This window comes from Ruditapes philippinarum, unplaced genomic scaffold (genome assembly GCF_026571515.1).
Source record: "Ruditapes philippinarum isolate M1 unplaced genomic scaffold, ASM2657151v2 ctg2876_1_1_1_1, whole genome shotgun sequence".
NCBI classification, from domain to species: Eukaryota; Metazoa; Mollusca; class Bivalvia; order Venerida; family Veneridae; genus Ruditapes; species Ruditapes philippinarum.
In genome coordinates, this window is record NW_026855434.1 from 9,259 (window position 1) to 34,760 (window position 25,502).

At 33.3% G+C, this 25,502-nt stretch overlaps 1 protein-coding gene across 1 annotated transcript; it reads left to right on the forward strand.

Moving 5' to 3' along the window:
* On the forward strand, positions 1-25,502 carry LOC132743332 (uncharacterized). Its single transcript, XM_060731865.1, has 8 exons — positions 1-138; positions 6,649-6,797; positions 7,551-7,995; positions 11,470-11,541; positions 13,639-13,867; positions 20,416-20,497; positions 21,585-24,103; positions 24,373-25,502. Exons 1-7 carry the CDS (start codon positions 1-3, stop codon positions 24,085-24,087), a joined length of 3,618 nt encoding a protein of 1,205 aa, XP_060587848.1. The 3' UTR covers positions 24,088-24,103; positions 24,373-25,502.

Consider the following 25,502-nt stretch of genomic DNA (forward strand, 5'->3'; position numbering starts at 1 on the left):
ATGTCAACAAATAAAGCATCAGAAGTCTTTAATGTACCTAGAACAACCATACAGGATAGACTATATGGCAAAGTTGATATAGAGACAATCAAATCAGGTCCTCAGCCTCTGTTTAATGAGGAGCAAGAAGCACTTCAAGTTGGTCATTTGAAGACAATGGATGACTAGGGTTATGGCTATAGCCTCCAGGAAACTTTAAATTTAGCACCTGACTATGCTGTTCATTTAGGCCTACAGATAAAGATCACCCACTCACTGATAGATGGTTGTATAAGTTTTTAAGCTGGTGGCCTGAAATTGGTGTAAAGAAGCCACGTAGTTTAGAAATTGCAAGGGCAAAGTCTGCCACAAGGGGGGCTGTTGATGCATATTTTGAGGAACTTGGTCATATTGTTTCAAGTACAACCTTCTTAACAAACCTCATAGGATTAATAACATTGATGAAAAGGGTCTAAGCACAGAACATAAGCCACCTAAAGTGATTGGGGGGGGGGGGGGTATTTCAAATCTCAAGCTGTAACATCTGGGAGAGGAAAACGGTTCCTTTTATATGCTGTGCTAAAAGTGTTGGCCAAGTAATACCCCCCCCCCCCTACATTTGTTTTCCCTGTAGCCAGAATGCTTGATTCCTTGCTGGATGGAGCAACTGCTTGGGCAGATGATGATGTTTCTGAGTCTGGATGGTCTAACTCCCAGATATTTTGCAATTACATTCAGGAGCATCTAATCAAGTTTTTGCCTCCAAGAGATAATGATGATATTCTTTTACTTTATGATGAGCATAAGAGTCACATAACCATACCGATTATTGAGTGGCCCCAATCTCATCAAATTCATTTGTTTATGTTACCACCACATTGTAGCCATCTTCTCCAACCACTAGATGTTAGCTGCTTTGCCCCATTGGCCCATTTGAGATTGCATGTAATTCAGCATGTCACAGTTTTATTTGTGAATCTGGTAGAAATGTAATAACACGATATGATGTCTGCAAAATAGCACGCAAAGTGTTTATGCCAGCACTTTAAATCCTGGAAACATCCAGTGTGCATTTAGGAAAAGTGGAATTTATCCCTTTGACAAGTCTGTAATTGAATATGCCAAAGTTGCTCCAGCCACATCTTTTGATAGGGATACTATATCTGCCACTGATGCCCCTGATCCTTCATCACATACACCGGTTAATGAAACATCTAAGGCTGTCGAGACATTCTAACTGAACAGAGGGGGGGGGGGATTCTGCAAAATGAAAGAAAGCAAAAATAAGAAATACTTTGAGTAATATAGTTGGTGGTAAATGCATCACAGAAAATGAAGTATTTGAAAAAATATTGATCATGACACAAAACAAATCTCAAATATTAAACAAACAAAAAATCAAATAAAGCAAATTCAGTTAAAGGTAAAAGAAAAAATATAGAGCCCTCTACATCTGGAATTCAAACAAAAAAAGTAACACTTAACGAGTATTTCTCAAGCTGTGAATCGGAAATTGATGAAGAAGAAACAGACAAATGTATAGTTTGTAAGAGTTTTTACCCAGATTCACCCAATAAACCACAACTCTTAATAGTCAACGGGGGACAATGTGATACGGTACACTTGTCATTTTGTTCATCAGCAAGGGTTATAGGAAGAGATGACAAATTCCTCTGCCCTTTCTGTAGTGACGCCAGCAACTAAACGTTTGATGAAAAAAACAAAACAAAAAAAAACAATTGTAAATATGTTTCTAACAGTTAAAAGTTTTATAACAGTTAAAATATTACTTACAGTTTAAGTTGTGTATGTTATTTAACTTAATATATGTGACGCATACTTTTTCGTGAAGTATACTTTTAATAAACAATTGCCGGAAACAGGTTGTGCTACTTCCGTTTTTGGGGCATTAGATCGGCCATATTGAATATAGATAACTAAAACAAAAAATGCCGTAAGTAGATTTTATTTGTATCATGAATAAGCGGGAAGACGATTTTACAATATCATGACAAATATTTACTTTCTTCAACATAAATAGTAGATTACGCTCCCATATATTGTTAAGTTGTCGGAAACGGGTTGTTACGGGGTATATATAAAATTTGTTATTATAAAAAATAAATTTTATGGATAATTTTTACTGTTAATTGTGTGAAATTAGAAAGCTTAACCAATTAAAATGATTATAATTTAAAATAATCATGGTAAACTTTCTTGATAGTTTGCACAAATGTTTCTAGATAATCATAATTAAAACTAATTTGACATTGTTTGATGCCCCGACTACATTTGTCAAACTATGACGGTTTTCTTATCCCACCCTCCTATTTGATGTAATGGACCCCAGGCCGCTACTTCACAAAAAGAATAAAATAAAAAGTTTACTCCAAGCGATTTTTTCAATTTTATGTATCCTTTTAATTACAAGAATTGTCTTGAGAACTTCATTAAATCCCGTTTTATTGTCTATATAACATTTCTACAACATTAAAATTTTAGGCCGTTAGGCCGATGGGCCGCCAGGTCGCCAACTTCACAAAATGATAGGAATACAGTATCTCTCAAACTGTCTAAATGTGTTATTGTTTCTTTCATGTCACTTTTAAATGGTAAGATAAGTCTTTAAAGATTAATAAAGAGTCATTTTAGTTTTTTTGCCAAACTTGTATTATTCTTAAACTTGAGACCGCTTGGCCGCCAACTGCACGCCGCTAGGATGCCAACTTCACATCGCCAGGCCGCTAAACCGCCAACTTCACGCAGCCAAGCCTTGGAGCCGCTAGGCCGCCAACTTCAGACATCTTTAATCCCGAGTAAACATTTATGTTTTGACTTTTAATGGAAATACCTAGTGAGACTTAAACTCACACATTTTCTCATTCATCTCATCACCAGACAAAATCTCATTTCAAAACTAAAGATTTAGGCATATAACAAGTCTACCTAAATAAATTACCTTCGAGGCATGACCATTTTATCCCAATTGAACCAAATTCATTATATTACGTTATATCTAACGAAGCTCTAGTTTTAAGGAAAATATATTCAAATGTACTCTCCGATGAAAATGTATGTAAAATACAATGGACTGGTGACAAAATTTATACAACGTTAACATAAGTCCACTACGTTATGAAAGTGTTGAACATTTCAGTTGTAAACCATGCAGTTTAACACAAAACTTTCAGTTATTCTATGTAAGTCTGTGTCATAAAACTGGCTCAAATTACTCATTTTCTACCACGTCTTAATAAAAACATTTTCTTCTTAGCCTCACTCCAGATTGTGACAAAACTTCACAGGAATCATGATCCTTTGGTACTCTACAGTAAAAGAAAATCAAAAATATATTTCACAATTATGCCACAGGAGCTAAAAGGACACTAAAATGAAATATTTGACTTAGGTACTATAATTTAAACAGCTTGACATGTACAATACCATTATATTTCTACTTAGGTACTACAATACTAAGGTCTTAGATATTAAATAACCTCAGACACAAACTCGTTCTTAAATAAATGATGATATAAATCATACCCCACGGATAAATATAGGCCCCTACTGGTGGTCACTTAGTTTATATGGACTAATATAGGAACAAGCTTTAAAGTCTTTTTGGTGTGTGAAATTATAACTCAGACTGTAGACCTCTACTGAAAATAATCATGCTACTAGGGTTAAAATCGGCACGCCCTAGAGTTGTCTTCGTTCATACATAAATCTTATGGTAAATTTATCTTTAAAATATTTCCCCCAAAACTAAATTGCTCAGAGCAAAAATATCTGGCACAGATCATTATCTTGTGGTCAAGTACAAAAGGAATATAATTATGTAAAGTCTATGCCACTGGGAAAAAAATAACCCCGTTTTTTCTGCCTGGTTACTTAATTTAAATGAACCTATATATGAAATAACACTCAAGTCTTCATTAATAAACTACAATGCTTGGAGCGTATATATTTTGCATGTAGCATTGCCTTGTGGGCCTCTATATATATATTATATAAATCATGTTCCGCGGTCAAAACTTGCCCGCCCTGAGGTCACTTAGTTTATATAGACTTATATGCGAGAAAACACATATATAGAAATAAGGCATACTAGTAGATACCTGTCTCGCTGGTCCGAACTTGTAGATCACTTATTTTATTTAGACATGTCTGAAAATCCCCTTCCTAATAACAGTAAATTGCCCAGAATGATCATAATATAGATGAAAATTAAATATTGGTCCATTGCACCGACTTGTCACACGCAATGTGACCTTAAAACGTACGTTTGCATTAGACATAGTCTACACGGATGTAAAATTAATGTAAATACATACATGTAAATATAGGTTACAAATCATTGTGCGTTTGCATGATTTTATATTTAGTGTTACATCCGATTTGTAAGCATTTAAGAGCTTTAACGTTAGGCCTTAAATAGAAAAGTCTTTGTTTCCCCTGCCACTACCTGCTATTAAAAACAACTGCAAATAAGAAGCAAAACAACAAAAATAAAAACAAACAAACACATATTGTCATCCAAATGGTTTTTTTAAATGTCACCGTGCACATCTTGTAACGCATGAATGTAACAGAAAAATATACTTTACAGTAAGAAATAGGAAGGAAATTTATTAGCGCATATGACTGTTAAAACATTAAAGTTTAAATTATTAAAATACCACAGGGTATTTTCCCCTATTTGATTACAAATTTTAAACAAGAATTTAGCGCAGGAATTATATGGACTTCTCCTTTGTGAGTTTTCACAGGCAAATGGTCATAGGATGTGGCTGACAGGGTGTTCTGTACTAAGACTGAGATGGACTGAATTACGAGACAGGAGAGACTGTTTTTTTTTTGGATAGGGTGTTTTGAATCACAAAAAGATACTGATAAACATTATTGCCTTACATTGTTGTTAAAATTTAATTGATGAGGGTACATTCATTAATATAACCCTTATGAAAAATCTACATTTATCATTTAAACATATCGGTGAACAATCGCAGCTGAAAAGTGTTAAAATTTTATATTAAAAAGATATTTTATTTTAATCTCTTGAAACATTTTTATTTTGCGTGCGCTCTTAAGCGTTTCAAGATACCATTATCGTTTAGTCTATAACGTTTTTAGTATCGACCGGAATGTTCAACCTACAGTACTATATATATTTCCTTCTATAACTTTGGCACAACCATCGTTCTTACACTTATAACTTTCCTGTAAAAAACTAACCTATGTACGTCTATCAAAATTAAGTAGTTGGACCTACTGTGAAATTAATACCAAATTAAGACATGATTCGAAAACTAGATGATTGTTCACAAAGCTTTAGTGACATTGTGGCTAAACAATGGACACATCAATGGTTAAATGATTGTCCTTGTATTTTTTAACCATGAATTACGTACGTGAGTTCTAAAATGGCTATCATTCAGTCAAATCCACGTTATAGTGACGGGTATTTTGCAAAATTATATCTCAATCAAAAATTGTTTCAAGTGAATAATTCAATAGTTCTGTAGAACATGCAAAACATATTTCAACCAGGAATATATTATTCAAATTGAAATGATTTAAGTCAAAATCATGTAATACATGTATAGGATTTTAATAATGATGATAATGATAAAAGACATGTATGCATTTTTAAATTCATCTGCTGTTGTTGTGGTACATCCAGAACAGGATAAATAGAACAAAATTGGAAACTATAAACATATCAATACACTAATTAATATAAACAGATTAATATAATTCACTTTCCGGTTTTCTGAACATAAATTTAATCTTTTTATTTCTCAATGCTTATAGTGATTTACAGTAAGTTTCAATTGATTGTTTCCTATCGTCGACTCTAGCTTAATAGTTAAAACTCCATGTTCGACGAATTGTTATTGGTCGAATGTACCTCGGCTTATTTTGAGTGTACGCCGAGTGTAGGTCTTTGGCCAAAGGATCGCCACATACTTATATATCAAATATAGTTCTGTGCAATAACTAAGGATTCAGGGATATATGAGCTAATTGTACTACTATTGCCTTTATCTATAGTTATGAAAATAACATCAAGTACATATATTGAATGTAAGAGAAATTGCACGAAGTCTAACGTGCACACTATTTTAAATAGTTCAAAAGTTATTTAGTACTAGAAAAACAAAACACAGCCATATTGTAATAAAAATGGGTTTCATTTCTTTTCTAACACGTTTTTTCTTTGTTTTTTTTTTCTTTTGTTTATGTGGCTGATTTTTGCTATTCGTGTTTTCGCTCCACGAAAAGTTGATAATAAATAAGTTAAAATGGCGGGGGCGCGGAGTGAAAACGTATGGATGTAGTTTAGACATTTTGCATGTAGTATTGCCCTGTGGACTTCCACAAAAATTATATAAATCAAGCCCCTCTAATCAGTATTGTAAAGTAAACATATTCAAGTCTAAATGTGTGATACTACAGAGCTTGTAAAGTTGATATGTAGCTAAACTGTAGCGTATTTGTTTGAAGTTGCACACGTTGTTGATATTTACCACTAAATCAAGCCTAAAACGCATTTGTTGTATGAAAATCCGTTGATGTTGTTGAATAATAGAATTCCTTTTACTTGTATTTGAGTGACCATCCATCAACTCGAACTGTTGCTAAAAAACGGCCTTTTCTTTTGTACAGTGTCTAGCACGGGAAGATGGAAAACTGTTTGGGAGTGTACGGGGTGTAGTAGCTCACTTTGCCATTTTCGGCAAAAAAATAAACTTCAGTACCAGATCATATAAGTACATCGTTGAAGATATAAACGATCGGTGTCTGGAGCAGGGATCGTAAAATAAAACATTGTAATATTTTTTTCAAAGGATAAAAAATATTAAATTAAATCAATTAAACATACGCATATATCATACGCGTGGTCATCATCGTTCGCAGATTTCAACAAATACGCTACAATTTATCGCCATATTAACAAAAAGTTTCCAATTTGCAGAAAAAGCAAATACTGTTCTAAAACCAGAAATATTTATCTTCACAAAATTGTTTAGTTTGGGAAAAGCGATTGAGTTATGATTGAGAAAGAAGTTGAAACATTACCTTGGGTGAATTCGACGTTAATTTGTTTTCTTTCGTTATTCGATATTTTGAGGTGCTATTTCCGGTGAACCCTGTACAACAGTATTTCTGTCGTGCAATCGATTATTGTTTTACCAAAACTCAAGAAAACGGGAGAAATTGTTATCCCAGACTACCATAAATGAAATTCAATTTAGTTTTGAATTTCTTTTACTAGATATTTATTTTAAATTGATCACATAAAATGTTTATTGAATCACTATATCTTTGTTTCACAGTTATTGTTATTTATAATAAAACGAATTAGAATGATAACGTTTTAATCTGAATAATTTGACAGAAACACAATCTGACAACATTTCCAATAAAAATATCAATATACATGTAACTAACATAAATTGTCTATATTATTATGATTACGATTCTAAGCATAACTACATGTAAAGGAATGTGTTTAAAGCAATTGTTTAATTTCTTAAATAACTTGTATATTATAATATCATTTACAGATGTGGCTATAACACAGATGTAACACATAAAGAATTTAACAAAATGGCAACCGGAGGTCAACCACAGACGTCAAAAAACCGCATATTTTTGTTTCGGTTACAAATGCTAGTCATTGATGGTGGCGTCCTGGTAGTGAGAAATATACTGGAACAGTCCCTGACAAGTCAAGGCCTAACGTTCAGTGCGTGCTTGAATCAAGAAAAGTCAACAATAACACGTTTGAAAAGCCGCGGCCTTATAACCCAGGTCCAATATGACGTATTGTTTCCAGCGGGCGGTAAAGTCACGTCTTCGTCAGATTTGGACATCACGCTTATCATCTGTCTTCTTAGAAACCTGAAATGTTTCGGATTCAATAGAAAATTTAATTGGATGGCAACACCAGCACCAACCGATGTATCAATGGAGGCAGACATTTGGAGGTTAAGGGATTTCCGAAATAAAGTAAGTGTATTATACAAAAAAAGCCAATGTATGGAACAGAATTAGTGCATTTATTTCATCTTGCATAATGATATTGGGACTAACATTATGCATGCCTCCATACTTCTTGATAACAATGAGAACCTACGTTTTGCCGAATTCTATCATGCATTATGATTATCTAATGCACTATTTTGTAACTGCAACTTCGTGTGTTCCTTTCTGAACCATCAAACTCACATATTGTAATATGCTATATGTTTACTTGCATCATTTTTAAAGACAGCGAATTATATTCGGTGGGTGAACAAAACATTCTTTGCTTGTTCTCGATGTAACTAGATGTAAGATGGTAAGTTCCTGGCAGTACCTTTAATTTGCTATAAATCTGCCACTTAAATTGTCGACACTTTTTCACAATAAATAAATAATTTTGATCAATATATGGCGAATTTGAGGTGTGTAAGCATTCATATGCTTCAATACATTCATAAAATACAAATATTTATGCAATACATAATCACTGCGCATAGACAACGAAGATGACAACGAAGATGACAACGAAAGCAATATTATAGTCACATGTAAAGGAAAACACTTAGCAGTTTGCGGTAAGCATAATGCCAGTTTTAATATTTTGTTTTCATATTATGACAGCAGCTGACGATTTGTCGGTACATCCCGTTATTTTCTGGCTGGTCCCGCTATTTTTGCACGTGGAGAAAACAAAGATACGCCCCCTTTATATAGGGGCGGATACCGAACAGTGTTAACTGGGCTTACATGTAAGTGGAATATTGTGAGGAAAACAACAGAAAACGATGCGACAGGCGAAAATTGCGTGTTTTTTTATTGATGCCAGCACTATTAAGTGATGAGAATTGAGTACCGCTATTGAGTACCGCTCAAGCCGGTGCTGGGGGGCGTGAGGGATGTTGCACTTATTCATTATCCCTCATGTACAGACTCAATCAAACCGAGTCTGCAATTCTTATGTAATTTTGTTGTGATTAATGCTTCCGAGGGATCACTTTGTTTCCAGAATTTTATACTTCACAACAGCAGGTGTTAAGTGCCGTGTGGCAGCTGTAAAACGTTGCCCCGTACTTCACTTCAGTGTTGTTATATTTTCTGGTCCTTTGGGATCATTGATGCCAGCACTATTAAGTGATGAGAATTGAGTACCGCTATTGAGTACCGCTCAAGCCGGTGCTGGGGGGCGTGAGGGATGTTGCACTTATTCATTATCCCTCATGTACAGACTCAATCAAACCGAGTCTGCAATTCTTATGTAATTTTGTTGTGATTAATGCTTCCGAGGGATCACTTTGTTTCCAGAATTTTAAGATTCGGCCAGCATGTGACAAAAATGTAATAGATGTCTATAATAACATTGTACAAGTGGCAAATCTCCTCTTATACATTGTTTGTTCTTCTACGTCATTTGTGCAATAGTGAAATTGAATTTAAAGTTCTATCATGCTCAACTTTGATATTCGAAAATATTGATAGTTGCTTCTTTTTGTAAAATAAAATAAATAATTTTTTATCATTTGGCTTCACACAAATATTTTACATGACGTTAACATTTTAATATAATTCCAAAACAGTACGATAAATGGCTTGTGCAAGTGCAATAGTTATCACTCAGTGAAAGAATTAGTCGCTACGCAAGTTTGAATTAAATAATGCAAAATGGAATCAAGCATAATGCAAAGTTTATATATCATAAAGCAAGATGGAATCACTCATAATGCAAGTTCCAATGTCATCAAGCAAGATAGAATAAATGCATTAATTATGTTCCATAACAATGCGAAAGGCAATTTTAAATCCGAGAAGATACTGCAGTCCTGAATTTATCAGAGATATAACTGTTGTCATGAAATAATCCGAGATAATATTACCATTATGACATAATCCGAGATAAAACTGCCGTCATGAAATAATCCGAGATATTACCGCCGTCAAGAAACAATCTGAGATAATACTGCCATCATGAAATAATCAGAGAAAATACTGTCGTCATGAAATAATCCGAAATATAAGCTGTCATGAAATAATCTAAGATAAAACTGCCATCATGAAATGATCCGACATATTACCGCCGTCATGAAATAATCCAAGATAAAACTGCCGCCATGAAATAATCCGAAATATTACCGCCGTCAAGAAACAATCTGAAATAATACTACCATTATGAAATAATCCGAGATAATACTGAGGTCATGAAACTATCAGATATATTACCGCTGTCATGAAATAATCAGAGATAATACCGCCGTCATGAAATAATCAGAAATAATACTGTCGTCATCAATTATCCGAGATATTACTGCCATCATGAATAATCAGAGATAATACTGCCGTCATGAAATAATCCTAGATTTTACCGCCGTCATGAACAATCAGAGATAGTACTACCGGAGATAATACTGCCATTATGAAATAATCCGAGGTAAGACTGCCATAATAAAATACCCAGAGATATTACTGTTCATGAAAAAATCCGAGATATTACTTCTGTTAGGAAATGATTCGAGATATTACTACGTTCACGAACTTATCCGAGATATTACTGCCGTTAAAAATATTCCGAGATATTTCTGCAATATTAAAACAATCCCAAGCTTTTACTGCCTTCATGAAACATCCACGCCTTTAATGTCACGATGAAACTATACGAGCTTTCACTGCCTTTATGAAATAATCTTTGGTTCAACTGCCACCATGAAACAATTCGAGCTTTTACTGCCGTCATGAAACAATCCGAAATATAACTGCAGTCTTTAAACAATCCGAGATGTTTTGACAGTCATGATTTAGTTCCTGGTGGTATTGACTTTTAAACCGCAAACTTTAACGTTTCTTTTTAATTTCTAAATGGATTGATGTCATGCTTTAATACAATAGCCCTTTTGAAAAAATGTTTAAGCATAACATATTTAACTTGAAAGTGACTCATAAATTATCTTGACCTTCAAGAACAAACGATGGGATTTAGCTTAGTGTTGCATAATTTTGTAGTGAGTTTTCTTTTGTACTTTTCCATACAATGTTTTACATTTTTTCATTTGCTTTTAGTAGCGGCTTTTAAACTTCGTTAGTTATTATATCTCATTCATAAGAAATGCATTGTGATGTACGCTTCATACCGTTATTACCTGCATTTTGTCAAAAAACAAAACCTGTATAACTAAATACATAATTATATAAACAAATTTGGCATAATTTACATTCTACCGTACTTATTACTGCGGACGTAAAAGGGGTCTTAAAACTATGTGTACAACAAATCTGCTTTACTTTCATATTCAAAATTATCAATGCCTCCCTTGACATTCTATTAACGTGTTGTTGTTTTTTGTTTTGTTTTGGAAGGGTGGGAGTTGGTGGTCTTGAGACCGGAAAAAGGGTGAGGGATGCTTTTCTTACCTATGATTTTGGTAATATGAGCTCTTATTAAAGGTAAATCATATGTAGCTTTTATTACAGATAACTCGAATATCAACAACGACTGAAATACAAGAAAGTGATTTTACAGCTTGGTGGAATGATATTGAACAGGTGAGCACATTTCTCTTTCATAGTATCATAGTATTATCTTTTCAAACAATTTTTAAATGAAGACAGATAAAGAAGACTTAGTATAAAATGTACAGTAAGTAATGTTTTCCTAAAATAATGTAAACATTTAATGGGATAATAATTCATATATATATATATATATATATATATATATATATATATATATATATATATATATATATATATATATATATATATATATATATATATATATATATATATATATATATATAGCAATTGCTGTTATACTTAACAAAAGAATAATATGGCCCACGGACAATGTGATTAAACATAGATATAATATCGAATCTTAGGGAAATTTAAGCTTTTTAACACGAAACATAACTACATGTATAAAGGCGTTTTGTGTTAATTTACTAAAAGTAATATGTCAGAAATTGTAATGTTCATCAAGTAGGATGTGTTATGAAGTAGAAATTAAATACAAGTGACAAAAGATGAAAATCTCCCAGGAACTGGGAAAGACTGCCCTCCCCGGTACAGCCTGATTAGTAAAGGAATGTTTTAAGCAAGTTGTCGGATAAAGGCGAATATTTATGTTATATTTAGTCTCCTTTATTGATTCCTGATGGCTCAAGCGTATTAAGTCGGCGAATCTAGTATGTGTCACGTGATTTGCGTGTTACATCTGACCACTATGTGTTGTGTTCAAAACCCCAGAGGGACGCATCTTTAAAACTGTGTCCCTCAACATGATAATGTTCAGCGACAGGGAATATATTAAATTTGCGTGTTTTCCAGTCGGAGCGGTGCAAGTTCATTCGTTGACTTAATGGAAGTTTAGTTACGCCGACATATTTTTGTTGCACATTTTGCAAGAGATAAGATAAATAACATTTGCTGTTTGGAAATTATAATGCCTTTGAGAGTTGTTTAGCCCCTTTTTTGAAGTGCACGTATTAAAGGGGTGCATGACAGCACATGTTTGGCATCTCGGTCTGCCACATGGTCCAGACTGACCTTCTTTGTCTGTCATTATTGGTCTCAGTTGGGTTCGAACAAGTATGTCTCAGAGGCTTTTAGGTCTCTTATATGCAATGTGTGCATATTATACATGTAATGCATTCCTGATGGAGGCATAATACGCCGAAAGTACTTGGGTATTTATACTTTAGCACTGTATGAACGTTTATTTTCTCCCAATTTATTGTTATTTTGTCCACGTTCTTGTATCTTTCTTGGGATAGGTATTTGAAAGGAATTTTGTAGATATTTGTAAATAAATGATTGACGCGCTACATGTACGTCGAAGCAAGTAAGCCAATCAAAGGGACCCCATTTAGGTTTTTATACATGACGGGACTGGAAACATTTTTTCGGATTTTTATTCCATTTGATATAGGTCTCCGTTGCTTCCAGAACAAATACTCTAACTGTGAAGAATGTCTTAATATTGAAAATAGCAATGCAAAAAGCTAGTTCTGGCTTCCATAACTTCATGTGTCTCTTTTATATTGACAGCGTGTGCGACAGTAAAGTTATTGGTCAACCCTATTTGCAAAGGCTACCAGAATTTTGGCAGTTCGTGTGCAGTACATAAATAACTATTAAAAATCACCCTTATTAATTAAATTTTGGTCAAATAAAATTACCATTTGGTAAACAAATCAATAATGAACGAAGCTTTAATGACATTGTTTACCCAACTTTTTCCAGAGATTGTCTATCAATATGAAATTTTTGTTTGGCCACCAGTGAATTCTTTAATAACTGATGAGTTTTCTTGGCAATAACAACCTGTAAACTATTTTACATTTGCACGATTTCAGATGCAGATATTATCTTTGTGATATCAGTATAAGATTTAGGTTTTCTATCCGCTTTTCATTCATAGTAAACAGTATTAATTGTTCATTGTCATTTAGAGCCTGTATAATAAAATGGAGAGTTATATAAGGGCCATCATTATTCTCTTGTTCAGCAAATTTGTCTTTTATGTCTAATAATTTTATATAAACAGATAATTTATTGGGACAACATCTTCGATAAACACTTATAAAAATCATCAAACACTTAAGCCTAGATGTTAAATTGGTTTTTAAATTCCGATTTTAGATACTTGTTCGCCGAAGTTCTCCAGCTTTGAACATTCAGCAAATGATTGACGAACTCAAAACTTGCCCTTTTAATCTGGCAGAAGAGAGCAGCATACAGGGAGAAATAAAAAAGTCGAAGGAATACGAAGCCGATGTTGACCGACTGAAACAGGAAAAGACAGACATGGAAGAAAATATAACTGAAGTGAAGAAACACCTTGATGATATTAAAGGACAGCAGGGGGCAGGTTGGTTATTTTTTAAGATTTAATGCTTTGTTGTTTAGTTAATAAATTGAACATTTTTGAGAAATCTTTTGAAAGGCAGAGAAAATGAATTTACAAGTATACAAACAAATGCTTTGAAACTTTTATGGATAACAAGTTTTATTGTCAATATCTATACTTAAGGACAATGAAAACGCACGGTCGGGATAATTGCATTTTACAAGGAAAATATTATCTGTTAAATATTTTTTCACATGGTCATAAAACCGAATACATTTCGGTCATTGGGATACAAAAGTTATAAAAAATGATTGCATTTTAATGAAGTTATTGCATAATAAAGATAGTACCCGAAAAATCATAAGTAACACTCTTGGCTAATTGTGATAAGATCACAACAGAAAAAAAACAGATTGAAGCAATTCATGGTTATGAAATGAAATTATTTTTGTTTAAACTGTTAATTATTGTTTTTCATACCTTTCTAGAAATGAGTGATTAAAATCTTTTTGAAAATGAATATAAAATATGCCAATGGTCAGTTTTAGAAATCGTAAAAGCTCACATATACAAAATGTACACACTTTTCATCTAAGGTACTAAATTTCAAACACTACTGAAGACTTTGTTGTAAATTGTATGCAATGTTTCTACAAAGAAATAACCGCTGGATAGATTTCGCACTAAACTACAGGCAGAATGACGTCAGATTCCACAGGCGGCTATCCGCACCGTAAGGTCTATGAATCGACGATGTACATCTGTAAGAGACGCTGATAGAGGACATTGTCGTTTCTAAAAATCCCGACGGTGAAATTACGAATAGACATTTATGAGTGACTTTGAATTTTCATTTCGGTTTTTGCCTTTGCTAAGTTTGCATAACTGTGGTTAAAAAGTGTGATTTTGGAATTTTTACCTTAGGTTCTTCGATTTACTGGTGTGTATTTGATTTCAAATATTTTGAATTATTTTCAGTTGTTAAGTTTGCGTTTTGTATTTAAGTTATGATATATATCTAATGGAGTCGTTCGTGTTTCGTTTTCATGTAATAAAATGAATATAGTGAGGGCGTGCGATTTCACTGTCCTTAAGTATATAAAACTATTCTTAAAAGGCATTCTTTCAATGGATACTTGTTAGCGTTTTGATCTTGACATTTCCAAAATTTGCGATAAGGGATCAACTTGGGGTTTTTAAAGAAGGATATTTTTTTCAAACCCTTCAATTTCCGATTTCTGTTTTAAAAGTGTGGGAGGCCCCAAAAGTTTGGCCCCCGGGGACCCTTTTACTTTCAGTGTTTTTTTATATTTTTTTTGGGGCCTTCGGGAAACATTGATGCCAGCACTATTAAGGTTGATAATTAGTACCGTCAAACCGGTTCTAGGGGGGGCGTTGGGGGGATGTTCACTTATTTATTATTCCCTTTATGTTTCAGGACTCAATCAAACCGGGGTCTGCATTTTTAAATAACTTTTGTTTGATTTAAAGGTTCGGGGATCACTTTGGGCTCCAGGGTTTTTTAAAAATTTGGTTTTAATTTTTTTCCCCCTTCAGGGCAATATTTAAGAATTTTTTCACCAATATTTTCGTGTTTGTGGAAAAAAAGAAAATTGGTCTAAATTCAAAGACTTAGTAAAAAAATTTAATTTACAATTTTTATAATTAAAATTCCTTCCACTTTTGTTTAAAAAATAAACTAATTTATTTTTTGCCGTAAATTTTTAAAGGTAAACACCCAATTTTTTTTTCTAAGTTTTTAATCATTGGGTTTTCAAAAAGAACTGAAAAATGTGAATTTTTTGGTTTTTATTAAATTTACAAAAAATACTTCATCAATTCCAAACTAGGGATTTATGAAAATGACTAAATTTTTAAATTTAACATTTTGGCACTTTTTATAATCAAATTTTAAACCCCTTCCCAAATTTGGAAAACCTTTTTTCATTTTATTTTTTTTAAAATAAAACTTTTTTATTTGAGATTTTATTTACATTTAAAGGGAAAGGGTTTAAACCCTTTAATGGGGTTTTCTTAAATGATGTTAATTCATTGACACACTCCGCACAACAAAAGTTTTAATGTCTTTAATAGCTTGGGTCGGCCGTTTGGTTATTTTACGGATTTGACTGCGTTACTTTCTGGAAACTGATGAACAAATTTAAATGAAACCTGAAAACAAAATGTTCATATGATTTCTTCTTATGCATATTTGTAAAATATGATAAACAAGGTTCAACAAGGAAAGGCGGCGTTCAATGAACGCAACCCCCATATGACCCCAGCAACAAAAGAATAAGTAGCCAGGAGCCCAGGCGGACCCCAAACGGAAAACAGGGACAGGGCAAAGACAAGAAGCACGGACAGGTTAATCACTGAAATAACAAACCAATTTGTAACTGATTAGGAATTTCAAAGAAAACAAAGAAATGAATGAATAATAGGCCTACAAAGTCAAAGGGGAAGGGGACAGGAGATCGAAGGGGGGGGGAAAGGAGGGGGATTAATTATGAAATAAAAACTAGGGGTAATGGGGAAGATACTTACCGTAGACGAGAAAACAACAAGGGACACAAGCAAAAGTGTCACCAAAACAGTATGAACAACATAGACATACATCTGAGGAACACAGAGGGACGCCGCCTTGGAACGGTCAGCAGCATAATAATGACTGCTGGGAAGTTTAAACCGGTTAATGGTGCACCAAACCTCACTCTTAGCCCCACCATGTTCCTATAAACGAGACAGTGTAAATAAAATGAATCCCCGACAAGTGAAATTCTAACAGTTGTCATGGTTACAAAAGGTTAAAAAAGTTAAACACTAAAATGATCATGAAGAAACATATAAAAGTGAACCCAATGACCATAACAAAAGTACTCAAAGTCCTAAAGGAAGACTGAGCAACAAGAAAATCACCTACAAGGGCCCGACGAAGCAAGACAGAAGACGATTATTAAGACAATTCAGTCCAAAAGGGTTTTAAGAACTATCCATCATAGAGTCTCCCACTTGGTCCGTCAGATGTAATCAAAAGAGGAAGGCGTAGTGTCTAACTGTAATAGGGTTTAACACTAAACATGCAGTATGTCTTAAAATAGTAGGGTCATAACCTTTTTTAATAAAACGTTTAATGATTTTAGTAAAAACTGCAGAAAAATTACCAACACCCAAAATCTTACGAAGTTTGTAAATCACATCGCCATAAAAACAAGGCTGGCGCAGAAGAGATTTTAAGTCACTATTGAATTTAGAAATTAAATCAAAGTTACGATTGTAAAATTTAGTAAAATATTTCTGTAATTTATGATAGCGGTAGCCCTGTTTTAGAAGATTGCTGGTTATAAAAATATTCCGCTCGTTGAAATCCTTTACGTTGCTACAAGCTCTAGCGAATCTAATTAACTGAGAAACATAAGCCCCATAAGATGTTGCATGGGGTACGTCTCCATCTAAATGTGGATAATTAACTATACAAAATTCAAAGTCATCTCTTTTATCATAGAGTTTCGTGTGAATAGAATTGTTGTTGATAGTAATATGAAGATCCAAAAATGATGTACTAAAATTTCAAGAGTTCGTTTTATTAAGTTGAAGTTCATGCGGATAAATGTCAGACACCATTTGATCAAAATAAGAAGTATCTAAATTAAAAATATCATCAAGGTATTATTAAATGCGACTATAAAATCTTGTTGTTTATCTTCAGACAGACTCAACATAAAGTCTCTTTCATAGCAGTACAAAAACAAATCGGCGACCAGGGGTGCACAATTAGTACCCAATCATGTAATATGAATTGACCAATCAATAACATTGACCTTATATTAAAGTCCTTCAATTTGCAGAAACTGGTGAAAATTGGCTATAACTTGTTATGAATGTTGGTATTATATTCAAACTTTGACATAACTGTTTTATCAATACGCCCAGGCAGATTTAATTTAATGTGATCTTGTCCTTTATTTGACGTTGACCTTAGTGATACAAAAATTGTATTGAATTTTGCTCAAATTGGTCATAATTGTTTTATTGACCTTTACCCTTACCTGTTTTGACCACTTTTTACCCCCCCCCCCCCCCCTCTGCCACCCGCTTTGAGGCTTCAAAAATTGAAAAAAGCCCTATTTAGACCCCAAACACTTAGTTTCGTTTGAGAAATGTTGTTGAAAATAGTGATCACTTTGTTGGCGTCATCCCCTATCAAATAGATACATTAAGTGTGTGCCAGAGTGGGGATGTCCCCCCTTCTGCTTGGGTATTTACGGTATTTACTGCCTCTGTCAGCAAGTGGAATATAATGGTATTTTCTGCTTATGTTAGCGAATGGGATATAATGGTATTTCTTGCCATTGACAGCAAGTGGGATATAATGAAAAATATTGTACTGCTAACTTTTACTAACTGTTGCTGCGTATTGTCGGTTGTTATTGATTTTGGGCTTAAGTTTGAATATTGATTATCTGGGTTCGAATCTAGGTGGCAGGACCCAATTATTAATTGTTCCTTATCATTAAGAGCCTTAATAATTAGGTGATAATATATTTGCCATCATGGCCCTTTTGTTTCTGATAACTAAAACATCTTGTCTGACATTCACTTGTTGCAGAGATATCAACTGTTAAGAACAACCTCTTGATATTTGGTATACAGCATTTACACGTAGTCCCATATCGGGGGTTGCAGTTTTAGATTTGTTGCTCATCTACTTCATGTTTAACAACTTAGTTACATTTTCGACATTAATGGTCAATGGTAGAACATTTTTGTTCTACAACCTCATGCTATTTGGTATACAACTGCATCCCGGCCATGTCATTTTTTTCATAAATATTTGACCACTTACATTTGTCAATTGCGTTAACATGTTGTCTCACAAGGACATTGATTAAGACTACCTGTGTCCGAATTCTGATGACATATTTATATGCCACCCCAGCATCGTGGCATATAGCGATTCACCTTCATGCATGTGTGTTTGTCTGTTTGACTGCTGGTCCAATGTCAAGCAAACTTGCCAGGATTGTTTATCGGGTGAATGACTTCCAATTTTTTTCAACTAAACGGATTCCATGCAAAAAAGTAATAACAGGTAGAATCAACCACAAAGGTTACAGCATTGATATTTTGCATACGGCATTATCGGATGTGCCTCTGCCAAGATAGTTCAAATTATAGCTTGGGATCAAATTTGAATATATATAGTATAAGCTTTGAAAAAAATAATCTTGTCTGAATAAACAAAGCTGAAAGCTTAAAAATTTGAATATTATATAATCTGTTGGTCCTCTTAAAAAATTGTTTCAATTTTGCCACAAGTGCAAACATTTGATCACTCTGGGGTCTTAGTTTTCCTTAAATGGATATAGTCAAACTTTAAAAAAACAACTCTTTATTTCTTAAATGACCTAGGCTAGAGGTTAGATATTTGGCATGACCATTGAAAAATGTGGTCAAAATTGGTCTTTAATCGCGGGCATAGATTTTTATTACAAATATAATTATAGTAAACATCTTATGGGGAAATTATCCTATGAAGCTTTAGGGGCTTAGATTTTTGGCATGAGACAATATGAACCCAATAAAAATTGTTTAATTTATACCCACAAGCAACAACTAAAGTTTTTTTCCTTTAAGTAATGATATTCTTTACATACATGAAACAAGATTTAAAATGTTTTCTAAAAGGAGACAGTTTGAGCTTCGATATTCAAGAGTTAACATGATCTGGTTGACCTGTGTCCATTTTCTTCAAATAAAAGCCATGAAGTCAAAATTCTATCCTTACGGTCAAAGGGGACACAGTGAGTAACTTTCTTGTTCTTTGATGTATAGCTATGCAACTTGGACTATTTGCGTGGTTTGAGATGTAAAAAATTGAACTTTAATATCAGCTGACCTTGATTTTGGCAAGTGACCTCCTGTCTCGTTCTTTGATGTACATTTATGAAATTTGGACCATATGCACTGTTTTAGATGTAAGATTGAATGTTGATCAGCTGACGTAGAATTTGTTGATGCGATCCTTTGATGTACAGCTATGAAATTTTGGCATGTGCACGTATAAATGAGTTATTTGACCTTTGATATCAGTTGAACTTGATTTTGACAAAGTGACCTACTTTCTTGTCCTTTGATGTACATCTATGAAATTTTGACCATGTGTACAGTTTTAGATGTGAAATTAAATTAAATGGTTTGAGCTTACCTAGGTGTTGATGAAGTAACTTCCTTTGGCTTTTTTAACATTCATCTATGACATAACATTTTGACTTTGTGCACAATGTAAGATGTAAAACTAAAATTTGATATCAAATTACCTAATTATTGACCTAGTGACCTAGTTACTTTCTTGTTTTCAATGTTCAGCGTTGATATTCGGACCTATATATAGTATAATTGAAAAATATATTTTGCATGACGTATTGTATAGTGACCAATATCTTTCAAATTCTTGTAGTAAACACTAGCTTTCAGAACTTTCATATAAATAACAGTCGGTCCTGAGTTAAGAATTTTTGGGTTAATGTTCCTATTGTGTAAATGTGTATTTTTTAAATATAATAAAGCTTTCCGACAATTTAGCGGTTATTTCAAACATAGATTATTTGGTCAGCATTGGTTATTGATAGTCATTGTCCTCAACGAACGGTAATACTGCGTGCGGTGCTCTTGTTACATTCCCCAATATATATATTTTTTTTAACAGTATGGTAAGGACACATGAAAGAAAAGATTCGATTTTTAAGACAACTATCATATTTACAGATAGAATATGCATACTTAATAAATTGAGCGATCTCGAACAATAAAGAATGAAAAATTCATAAGATTGTGTTTAAAAATTGAATTGGTGTCATGAATCAAAATATGTTTTCCTCATAATCGGAAACTAATAATGCATGTATGTTTTATTTAACAATGAGTAATACATCTTATTATAAACAGTAATTTAAAGTATTTAATATATTTAATAAGTGGTCTTAAATAAAGAAACTCAAAATATTTGGTTAGTGTAATTAATTCATTTTTTTAAACTTAATCCACCTAAAATGTATGTTGTTCTACTATTATAAAATGGAAATATGTACTGATAACATGTTTCGTATTTAAAATAGGTTGTGTTCTGTAATGTAGATCAAATGGTATTTCTTTGTCACTATTTTCTTTTTTTGTTATTGTTACATATTAGCTTACTAGATATTAGCTTCACTATAGAAAAAGTAGTATTTTGACTTTCATGCAAAATACTAAATTTTTGAAACTGTTCAGGAGCAAAATATGGTTCATGTTATTAGCCAATAAGTAATTTTCAAATAAAAATATAAGAATTTTAGGCCATTTTGAAAATGCTAAGACACTTTATGCTCAAAGTAGCCCCTTAGATTTAAGACGACTACACGTTATAAAATAAGGTACTTCATGTGAGATAATATTTATTACTCTTAAGAAATCGGGGATTAGTATGTTTCGTTTTTGCCTATTTAGTAGTATGAAATTACGTCATTGTGCCTTTTTATTTAATCACAGAAGTAACTATACAAAATAATTTGCAAAACATAATGCACCAGCAACTGACAAATATATAACGTATATAGAGTAACCGAGAAACCATCAATTCACAGACCAGGCAATTTTAAGATTTAATGTAGGCAACTGCCTAGTTTCGATCTTTTTTATGTCAGTCTTTAACCATCATTTAAACCACATTGTATATTCTTTTTTACGATACCTTCAGATATAAATTAATTTATCTTTTTATATATTTCCGTGTAGCTGGAAAGGATGACAGTATTGATTTAAGCGGACAATCTGTTCCCGAAGCGTTTATAAATAACCCTGTACATTATGATTTGTATCGAGAGGCACTATCTACGGGTTTTGAAACAGACAAAGCTATAAGAGTGAACGTAGTTGGAAACTTTAATCAAGGCAAAACATCTTTGACGAATATTCTCGTTGGAAAACCGAAAGAAAATGTTCACAGTACGAATGGAGTCGAAATTAGTCACTGCAAATATATTGAGGATAATGGTGATGTAATGCTTCTTGAAAATCCATCCAAAATTAATGATATTGAAATTATTGACCGTATTGCCGAAGTCGCAAAGAGTCGGGAACACGTTTTGACTGATAATGAAATAAACCCCACGGAAGTATCCGAGTATGGACGTTTAGAACAACAAACTGATTCGTTCGATGAAATTTATCATGAATACGAACCATCTTTTCAAAATACAGAAACTGACAACATCACATTTGAGACGGAAGGAAAACAAAAGACGGCAAAGATGTTTCTCAAAAAAGAAGCAAAATTATCCCTCACACCGGAAGAAATGCAAGCATTCTCGACGTGTCTTACATCTGATAAATCTTTGTCAAATGTTGCTGGAAAGTTTGAAATATGGGACTTCGCTGGACAGTTTATCTTCTATGCTACTCATACATTATTCCACAGCAAGCGCGCTGTATACCTCTTGGTGTTTGATTTATCAAAAGATTTGTCAACAGTCGTAACAGATTCTGAATTTCCAAAGGAAACAGGCGATAGAACGATGGAGCAATTCATAAAGTTTTGGATAAACTCTATTCATACATATGTTGGGTCAACGGACGGTAAAAACCCTCCTGTTATTCTTGTCGGAACCCATAAAGATAAATTAACCGGGAACGAATTACAAAAATCAGACCATGCACATGCATATTTTGAAAGAATAAGAGCTCTTTTTGAGGACTCACAAATTATCAATCATATTCAGGCAAAAGATTTTATAGTCAATAGCGTTGACTTCAACGACAAGGAAATCGTTAAGTTGCGAAAGGAAATCGTAGGTATTGGTTTGAAACATTCTGAAATCAAACTTCCGGCAAAATGGATACCTCTTGAAAAAAAATTAATACAGATAAAATACATGAAGATAATTCCATTCAGCAAAGTGGTGGAAATTGATTCAAAAAATGATTTCCCACTAAATTGTGTAGAGCAAATAAAACTGTTCCTTATTTATCACCACACAAAAGGAACACTATTTTTCTTTGACGAAGAACCAATATCAGCATATGTAGTACTTGATACCCAATATCTCATTGATGCGTTCAAGTGCATTGTTACGTCAGAGAGATTTTGCAAAAAGGAGCCACAATATCGCGACCTTTGGGATCTTTTACGAAAACAAGGAAAGTTGAAAATGGAGCTTATTCACAGGGTTTGGGAGTCAAACAGTGATTTTCTCAAACATAAGAAAGAAATTCTGATGTTTATGCAAAGGCATTATATCATATCTGAAGTTTCAAGTTTCGATAAAAACACAGGCACAACAAATGGACTCGGCTGGTTTATTGTCCCTATTTTTCTACGTGACCACAGTAATAACAACACAGTTATAGAGTTCCTTAAAGGAAAGAGACAGACATCTTTGAGATTTCTGATGTTGTTTCAGTACACACCCGTTGTACAAATTGTATATTGTCGTCTAATTGCAGCTGTGGTAGCAAAATGGTCAGTTGTTCAAATAGGCATTTCAAAGCAAGAAAAGGAATTCTTACTGTACGAGAATTTAGGAGTGTTTAGGTTGGACAATCTGAACGCTGGTGTTATTGAATTACAGCAGAACAGAATTGAAATGCGTGTTATTAGTCTTTGCAAATCTCGAAATGTAAACAGAAGGACAGCAGACACTTTCAGACGCTTTGCAGAGTCAGTGGTCATAAGCGACTTTAATAAACTGCGCCATTTATCCACAATTCAAGAAAAGCCTTTCCAGACATGTTTTAGATGCAACGATGAAAACCATGGTCTAAATGGAGGTCAAGAAAACTTCCATTTGGAAACCCTTAAAGGTGAAAGCATTGTACCCTGCCTTGATATGCCAAATCATGAAATACTCACAAAACAGGCGCTTTCTGAATGGTATGAAGAAATCTCTAGGATACAACTTCATGAAGACAGTCAGGTTAATGAGAAACAATTGAGCAGAATTTCAAAATCAATTGGATTAAACTGGGAACTCCTTGGATATGAGCTTGGTTTGAGCAATGCCAACATCGATCGTATATCAATGGACAACCAAACAAGCATTATGAAAATCTACAAAGTGCTGTTGGAATGGAAAATTCAACAGAATGCAAATGCCACCGTCAATGCTCTTCTCAAAGCTATGAAATCAATACAAACACTTACCGTTGACTGGGATGAAGTGTTGAACGTTGTTGAGGAAATAGGATCCACACAAGATAAATAATCACACATCTTTGAATGTATGTAAACATTTCGTTTATGTAAAGTAGAATATGTACATTTCATTTATCTATCCAATTGAGTGACATGTCCGCTTAGGAATGTGTTATTTTCTTACCGAAAAAAGTGTAAAAGATATATATATTTAAGCTATCGCTTAAAGCAGTTTTTTTTTATCATTTATCCGAAATTTTGTACTTTCATTAAATCTATATTTTTTTTTTATCTTTATGACCTGAAATTGCCCAAACAAATTGAAATTAACTATTGTCATTTATTTATACTTTAGGAATCTGCTGTACCGTGTGATTCAAGAAGAATAAATACAATTCATCTTTCCAAATCGACGTTGTTTTTCAACAAGACCGCCACGTAGCATATTTGCACATACAACACAATTGATAAAACTATGCGATACTTTCTTTTACACTTGTTTTTTTGTTACGGTCCATTTTCGGCGGTCAGGAAGTGAAAATCAATATATGGAAAGAACAGACTGTGAGAAATTGAACATTTGCAACATCCAATGTTCAGTTTTGTTTTGTTCTGTGTTTGTTTTTATTTTTTTTTTACTGTATACCAATTCATTAAATAAGAGCCAAATTCACTAATTTGTTATATGCTTACAACTTAAGTTGATTTAGCAATTAAAGTCAGGTTACGGGCACTGTTTCTTTCTTTGTTGTGACATACTGCTTAATCAAATAAAATACCAAAGGAATTCGTTTCAATAGAATGGAATAAATATTAAAACGCAATATTTGCTAACATAAAATGAATATTTAGTCTCAATGTGATATGTCAATGTTGTCAGTTAGAAAATCTTGCTTTGTATATATAGAAATGTGTTTGTTTGAAACCATAACAGCAATTACTATTTATAAATGTTTCATTTTCAAAATAATTGTATTTTGTACTCTCAATGTTTATGCGTTTGTTTTCCAAACAATCTTGCTCATGATAATTCTTTTGTGAGTTGCTTATTCTTATGTGTGTCCAATGAGTAATCATATGTTTACTCTTTGATTATACACATAGCAAGAGCGTTTTGTAATGAAGCATCATTTGTTTTTTTTATATGTTTAATTTCTTCTCTGTGATCATACAGTAATAAAGTGTACATAACATATAATAAACTTCTGTCCAGATAATACAAAAGCATGGTCACAAAGAGTTGTTGATTTTTACACACAAACACACGCACGCACCCGTACGCACACACACCCGCACCCATACACTCACACTTCCAATTCATAAATACCAACAGGATTTATAACTATATATATTTTGAACATAACGCACACACAAAACAGCACACATACATTTCGGGTACCATCAGCATTACGATACTCGTATTAGTGTAAACTAATATTTAAACAAAAACAAAAAGGAAAATTAAAGAGGGTGAAATTTAATACA

Excerpts from the sequence above, each read along its gene's own strand:
- LOC132743332 (XM_060731865.1), top strand. The coding sequence starts at position 1 with ATGTCAACAAATAAAGCATCAGAAGTCTTTAATGTACCTAGAACAACC. Across the intron at positions 13,868-20,415 it reads TAAAGGACAGCAGGGGGCAG|CTTTCCGACAATTTAGCGGT; the intron begins GTTGGTTATTTT and ends AATATAATAAAG. Across the intron at positions 20,498-21,584 it reads GTCATTGTCCTCAACGAACG|ATATAAATTAATTTATCTTT; the intron begins GTAATACTGCGT and ends CGATACCTTCAG.